Source organism: Oncorhynchus tshawytscha, linkage group LG02 (assembly GCF_018296145.1).
Source record: "Oncorhynchus tshawytscha isolate Ot180627B linkage group LG02, Otsh_v2.0, whole genome shotgun sequence".
NCBI classification, from domain to species: Eukaryota; Metazoa; Chordata; class Actinopteri; order Salmoniformes; family Salmonidae; genus Oncorhynchus; species Oncorhynchus tshawytscha.
In genome coordinates, this window is record NC_056430.1 from 58,956,971 (window position 1) to 58,965,027 (window position 8,057).

At 41.0% G+C, this 8,057-nt stretch overlaps 1 protein-coding gene across 3 annotated transcripts in view; it reads right to left on the reverse strand.

The window, feature by feature from the left end:
• Window positions 1-7,672, reverse strand: part of LOC112266110 (atlastin-2) — a 28,363-nt gene extending 20,691 nt beyond the window's left edge. For 2 of the 3 annotated variants that reach the window (XM_024443593.2, XM_024443588.2), the window contains exon 1: window positions 7,373-7,495. In XM_024443593.2, coding sequence (XP_024299361.1) covers window positions 7,373-7,445 — 73 coding nt within the window. In that variant the 5' untranslated portion in view covers window positions 7,446-7,495. The other variant, XM_042301632.1, reaches the window with a different exon arrangement.
• Between the last annotated feature and the right edge of the window lie 385 nt (window positions 7,673-8,057).

An 8,057-nucleotide genomic window follows, 5' to 3' on the forward strand; every position in this document is an offset into this window, starting at 1 on the left:
GTGAAAAACGAATACTTTTCCACATGTTAAAGATTCCAATTGATAGTATTTTTTTGCAACAATCGGCCCCAACATCAATTAGTACATTTGGGCACAGTTGATAGCATACTGGGCTTCGGGCTAGAATGTTGAGGGTTCGAAACCTGGTCCCTGCTTATTTCATTACATTATGTCATCTCAGGCAAATATCCTGGATTGTTACTCCCATCTCATTCATCGTCCTCTTCCATGTGTCCTTCTTCGCCTGAGTGGCTTGTTTGTGGGCGTGCTGGCAGGATGTACTGTTTTTTATTCTGTATATATGAATTACAAATCAGCCTTTACTTAAATCATGTTTCTAGTCTATTGCATAGTTACAATGTGTAATCATTGATGTCCCAGGTGCAGTAAACATGGTTGAAGTGTATAATTGTAATACATACATGCAGACACAGCATCATTCAAAGAATGGAGTTTGATACTCCCGGTATTGGATATGGCTGAAACTTGCCAAATAGCGACTTTTGTAAATTAACTTTATGACAAAATATATGCACAATCGTTTGTCTCTACATTAACTAACATTCCTCTCAATTGTACATTTTTTGCTTGACTCGTTATGACGTTATAATTACTTACATTTGCTTCCTCCGTAATGTTTTGTCAGCCATCTTTGCTAAAGAAAGTCACCATGGAAGGGTGGCTCGCATCAAATTTGTCATTGGAACCACTCAATATGATTGGATATATAAAAACCTTGGGACCCAAAAGCATAATGAGTGCTCCAACTCCCCCTTGCGGTGGTCTGGAGAAATGAAGCAGTGATGCTGGGTACCTCTAAGTCCCGTGGTGTGAGCTCGCAACTTTTAAAAGAAGGAACCCCTGTACTCTGCAGCCAGAGGATGACCAATCACAATGACTCCATCTGGCTAGGCTGCATTCCAAACTTGAAAGCCTACTCACTAGCCTCCGTCGCAGTCTACTCCACCTTCAGAGATCTGAAAGGACTGAATGGGTTTAGGCCTATGCCATAGCTGGCTGGGCAATATGGCTTTCAGATTATAAAGGGATTTGGAAGATGGACTGAAAAGGGTTAGCAGAGGGAAGGAGATTTGAGATGGGATTCGACACGGTTTCATAAAACTGGTGAACCCATTGGTTCTAACAGTAGAACAAACCACCTATGAGGATAAAAGCACCGTTGGCCAAATTAGCAGCTGAAGGTCAATGCTGCTGGGAGGAGCGAGCGATGAACGATTTGACTAAGTACAAGATGAGAGCGAGTTCTCATGGCTGAGGACGACTTTCTGCATTATTTAGAGCGCTTTACTCATATACCAACGTGTCATCATGGCAAACGTCAGGGGACCAGCCAAGATGGGTGACAAAAGAAGAGTCAACTAGAAGGTGCTTTTTTGAGCTCTCCTAGCGGTGCCGTTGAGGAACTACAGCAAGCACATTGGTTTTGTTCGGAACAACGCCTGCAGCCCCACCCTCACACAATTACCATTTACGCAACCCAAAAAACATCTCATTATAAATATCGCAATTTGGGTCAGGTGGGCATAATTTGAAAGCTTGTTCTATTGCCAAGTTCTAAAATACAATCTTAGTTTTAGGCTTTCACGGGGCAGTTCAGAGAAACCGATCGTCATTTCAGTGCACATAGAAAGGAGTCATGCGCGCATTCAGTAGTGAAAAGGGCAAGAAAAAAATAGCTATAGAGTTACATTATTTGAACATACTGCAATATTATCAAAACGATATGATGTATTTTTTTTGCACTAGTTGGCTGTATCTTCACCAAAACACCAGTATACTTCCTTGATAGCTTATTGCCATCTTTTTAAATAGAGAACCAATTGGTTTCCAACACTTATTTCCATGACTGATTTTCTCATGGTTCCCTAGTCCCTCTGCAGCAGACATATCGTGATCAATAGCCTGTTTAGTACTTTGCAATAAAAAAATCACTGTATAGAATCTCAAAACATATCGTATTGGCACAAAAGTATCACGATGATATCGTGAGGTCCCTGGCAATTCCCAGCCCTATCATTCAGATGTGTTCTGTGGCAAATGTTCCTTACAATAGACAAAGTGAAAAACAAGCTCACTGTTCAGAACCACCCAGGGTATGACGCCATGTCATCATGTAACTGTACATCAAACATAGCGATCATAAACACTGACACTGTATATGACAAGTTTCATGATACGGAAATGTGAAGTGCACATTTGGACTCTCGGGTGTTTGGTCGAAATGACATCAGTGGCATGTAGTATTATAGCCTAATCTTTCAAAATACAGTTCTCTTAATTTTACAGAATTTCCCTCAGACAACAAAACATTTGCAAAAGTCGGCCAAATTAGTGGGAGGGATGGGAACAACTTGTCTCATGGGGTGCTCAAGTTCAGATCGGCAGTCAGTCAAATCGCAGTCAGTCTCCAAATATGTCATTTTCAACCCCTATGCGGGTACGAGTGTAAAGGGTTAAGGGGGATTTGGAGAAGTCCAGGTGTTCTATTGGCCGGTGTAGATTAGGGACGTGCATTATTCCCCTTCAAGACGATTTGATATGCATCTAGATACATGGGCTCTGATACAGGAACGAGACGTTTTAATTTGAAATGATTCGGTGCGATTAGAGAAAAACCTAGTCGATGCACTAACACGTTGCGTAAACATTCATTTTCCATTCAAATGTATTTTTGTTATTATTTAATTGGCTGCTGGTGCAGCTCATGAGCTGAATCTGTGTGTATAAATTATGTAGGTCTATGGTGTATGTGTGTATTGTGAATTATGTATGATTATAGCGTATGAACCATCTAGGCACCTGATCTGAGCCATAAAAGGAGATTAGGCATCTACCACCACACTACCACTGTCAGATTAGGGGGAGCAATTTAGTCTGTTTTTTTGTTGCTCCATTTTGGTTCTGAAATCACCCACTAATTAACTTCTCATTTTTGCAGATTAAGTGTTTGAGCTAGTAGTGTATGAATATTTATCATTTACAAAAAAAGCTATGACATAGCCAACGAATATATAGCGCAACTTGGATTTCACCCCCTCTCAAAACCAAATTGTTTTGACCGTTTGGAAGTTTAGTGAGCTTACTTTCTCGCCCTGCTGCTTTGGCCATGCAGAGTGCCTCGCAAAGTGATTGCTGTCTAAGTTATGAAAAAAGGTCAACGTTACCCTGTATATCTAAAAATGACTATATACACAGATTGCTTAATGCAAAACTACCAAAACTATTGCTGATGGTGAACCTGAACAATCAAAATTAAATTAAGCCCTGTTCAGCAGGTAGCCTATAGCCAGATGAGAGTTGTGTCTACGGTAGCTTACTACACAATGTTCAACAGAGCATAGATAATTTACATAGGTTGTCACTAATAAAGCCAAATATTGTGCAAGCCATTTTAGCATTAAATGCTGAAGATGTGCAAGATCAGGAACCGGCCAACTACTGTACGTTGGTCAGCGTGCAAAACTGGGCACAGCTTGACTAGGCTACTGATCATCCCTGGGGTTGTTTGGCATGCAAAATTACTTTTAGATCAATGACTGTCAGCACAGTTACATGCTTAGTGCGATACTGAAGGAGAGGATCGATCAGTTATCACAAAACGGGGAGGACTTTTCGGAAGGTAGAAAAGTAATGAGCAATAGAAAGTGAATCGGTGAATTATAACATTCAAAAATCGATTTTCTGACAAATGCATGCTACATTTGGATCGGTTTTGGGACCGATCCAAATGTCTTAGCGTAAACATTTGAATCAGTGAATCGTGACAAATCTAGTGTAGAGCGGGACTGGTTTTGTGAGCTTTGGAAGTGTGCCTCAAGCCCTTTATCCAAAGGGCATCAATCAAAATGCATCAACACCAGAGAGAGTTGTCAAGGTGAGGAGAAAAAGTACAGGAGGGATACAGTGGTGGCAGTAAACTCTAGGGTGCTGCGCAACTACTGAACAGCCGTCGTCTCCACAAATCTGAGAAATCCATAATCAAATACCATAAACATGAAGCAAGATATTGGGCAAGATGAGACCTTTAACCCGTATTACATCTCAACATCAGAGAGAAAGAAAAAACGATCTAGGCTAGAGTTCAATGGCACTTCAGATGTGCTGGCATGACTCCCTGCCAACAGTCTAGAGGAATCAACCATTCTTAGTATGTTAGCTATGACGTATTATTGGGACATCCCTACCCTAAACACTAATCTTACCCACTTTAAAAGTTAAACGTCAATGGGGTAGGGACGTTAATCTGTTAATCCAAACGAAACCATAGGTCAAATGGAGCTAACCTAGGCCCTGAAATGTTGTTCACTTAGGCCAATGTTCTCTGGCTCACTTAAGCACTCTGTTCAGATGCATGCAAAGATACCAGTGTAGGCCAAAGTTGCAGACATTGCTCTCGTTCAGTTTTCTATTTTCCCTACTAATGGTTAAGGTTAGGATTATGAGAGGGGAAGCTGATCCTAGTCAATACAATGCATTTATAGAGCCCTTTTTCATCAGCCGATGTCACAAAGCACTGTACAGAAACCCAGCCTAAAACCCCAAACAGCAAGCAATGCAGATGTAAAAGCACGGTGGCTAGTTAAAACACCCTAAAAAGGCCGTTACATAGGAAGAAACCTAGAGAGGAACCAGGCTCTCTGAGGAGTGGCCAGTCCTCTTCTGGCTGTGCCGGGTGGAGAATATAACAGAACAAGGCCAAGATGTTCAAACGTTCATAGATGACCAGCAGGGTCAGAGAATAATCACAGGTTGTGCAACAGGTCTGCACCTTAGGAATAAATGTCAGTTGGATTTTCATAGCTGATCATTCAGTGTTAGAGAGAGCTGGGGCGGTAGAGAGAGAGTCCAAAACAGCAAGTCCAGGACAAGGTAGCACGTCACGTCAAGTCAACAGGTCAGGGTAAGTTGACTGAGAACATGTTCTCATTTGCAGCAACGACCTGGGGAATAGTTACAGGGGAGAGGGGGATTAATGAGCCAATTGTAAACTGGGGATTATTAGATGACCATGATGATTTGAGGGCCAAAAAGGGTTACATAGCCGCAGGCAGAACAGTTGAAACTGGAGCAGTAGCATGACCAGGTGGACTGGGGACAGCAAGGAGTCATCAGGCAAGGTAGTCCTGAAGCATGGTCCTAAGGCTCAAGTCCTCAGAGAAAGAGAGAGAAAGCAAGCCATCCTAGAGCCAGATATCTCTTCTGTCAGCAGTTGTCCACAGAGACAGCTGTGTCAGAGATACATGCCATGTTAGAATGATGATGGGACTCCCTTTTTAAGAGTCTGTGCCTTGCAGTGATGCAACTCGCACACCTGGAACTCACCTCAGTCAAGTACAATTTATTGCTAGTCAGTAGACAGTCTAAGCACACAAATTAAAGCATACTCTGTCATTACTGCAGGGGAGGTATGTTGGTTGAGAGAGTAAGCTAGGCTAAATGCCTACGCCAACTAAGCTAGCTAGCTCATAAAATGTTAGCCAATAGGTGCAAAAGCTTGGCCTAGGTTTTAAAGGTGGAAATGGGGAGAAAAATTGGATAGGGAAAATTTTTATTGGACAGCCAGACAGAAGACTGGAGCCTCAAGTTGCCTATAGAAACAGGAAATGGGCTCCTGCCCTTATGGTCCATCCTAGCGCAAGCCTCGGACAAGGCTTAGCCTACTTCTTAGACAGAGGCAAAAGATCCCAATAATAGCTTTGCTATTGCCATCCTCTTAATCTCTCATGCTTGGATGGATGGTCAGACAGTTCTCTCCTTGTAAAGGAACATTTATATTCCTAACACTTCCATGAAGTTTTAATTCCTACACCTCTGACCTTGGCTCATTTCAAGATGTCCAAATTAAGTCCAAATTAGCAGAAACAATTTAAAGGGATACTTCAGGATTTTGGCAATGAGGCCCTTAATCTACTTCCCCAGAGTCAGATGAACTTTTGGATACCATATATATTTTAAAATATAAATATATGTTAGTTTGAAGGAAGTCGCTATTACAATTACTAGCTAACATTATCACAATGACTGGAAGTCTATGGGTATCTGCTAGCCAACGCTAGTTAGCATTGGCTCACAAAACTTCTAACTTCTTCATACTGGACACAGATAAAAATGGTATCCACGAGTTCATCGGACTATGGGGAAGTATCCCTTTAAAACATGAGCTCGAGCCCCCCTCCTCCTCCATTCAACCATGCAATCCCATGGTATGACTGGCTAGGTCAATGTTCGAAAAAAACACCATGTAGAATAGACCCTAGACTTGTGCAGCAAAGCAGCAGGAACAGCTGCTGGAAGTAAACAAACTTGTTCTCTAGGGCTTAGTGGAAGCAGTGAAAGTGTAATGGCCTACTTCAATGCTTGTTTGTATGCAGTCAGTATTGAAACAGTTAATGATACAGTAGTTGGCAAGCTAAAGTATCACAAGTACGCACAGTATTCCAACATCGATGGTCAACTGGTTAGGCAAATTAGCAAACTAATCCTCTTGAGAGGTTGCGTAAGAGAGAAGACCAGCAACTATAGCAGCCAACTAACGTCTAACTGGCCAAATTAATTCCAAGTAGGCAAGACAGTAGACTAACTGCAGTAGACTAACGTTAGAGCATAGGGTCCTTAGCCCCTTTACCTTCTAATAAACCTTTAACAGGTTAACAAGCTATCCACCTAAATTAGCTAGCTAGCTACACAAAACACTTATGCAACTCGTGTCATCCTGTACTTAGGCAGATCATTCATTTTAAACTAGGCAATAATACTAGCTAGTTAGCAGTCTCAACGTTTACAAGCTCACGATAGCAAACAGTAGTAGCTATCTAATAATGGCATTGACACCTGAATAGTACCGTTAGCTTTGACATAAGGTGGATCATGCCTTCACATACTGCACAGTACCAATGTTGGCTAATGGGTAGATCGCTAGATAACAAAACAATTAGATTAGCTGGATTTACTAAAACTAGCAAGTAAGACAAAAAAAATGGTCAGCCAGCTAACATCAATTAGCTAGCTAGCATTACAAAAAGGAACACCCAGCTTATTATGTAGCGCTAACTTATTAACTGCTAGCTAGCTTTGACTTTGTTTGACCGAGACATTTTGGATATCATATTTAGTTTGACACAATCAAGACGTTAATGTTAATTCATTTTTTTCTTCGCAAAATGTAAAGGTGATGTTGAGTAGGAAACGAATAATGGGATGGGATGCTCTACACTGGAACTCGATAGCATTCCCTCGTCCATGACAACGTTAGCTCAGAATGAAAATAACAGGGATATTATCGTCAATCCCACAAAACAACCTAATTGTATTCATGTTTCCATATCATTTACTACCTAAGGACAAATAATACCTTCGCCGAAAATGCTGTTTTTGCAATTTTGCGGAGAGTGATTCCGATGCTGCAACCTGCTCTCCTCCGCCATCTTGACCCGTTGAAAATAATCAAATTCAGTTAACGTCAAAAAAAACAAACAAAAAAACACTTGCCTTTATCAAGTTCAAACGATGAGATTTTCCGCGGGGTCCTAAATGAATGAATGGACCATGTAGAAGCATTGTTTGCTCTTTGATTGAAAGCCTCAACCTTCTGATTGACTTTAGTATTTTTCGATTATGGTCTGATAATGGACATTGTTCTTGCCATACACACACACACACACACACACACACACACACACACACACACACACACACACACACACACACACACACACACACACACACACACACACACACACACACACACACACACACACACACACACAAATGCCAAAACTAAATTGAAATATATTCAATTTATTAAATAACCTTTAATGAAAATCATGTTTTGATGTTCTATTTGATGTTTAGAGATCTAGGATGGTAATGAGTGATTATTGAGTTGCCCATGTGATCATGCATTTTTCAGTTGCTGTCCCAATTACTGAACTATGTAGACTGTATATTTTTGTAAATGAGAGAACAAAGTAATGACAATTCCCCCCACACACACACACAAAATATACAGACAGACTGTAGAACGTAAAATAAAAATA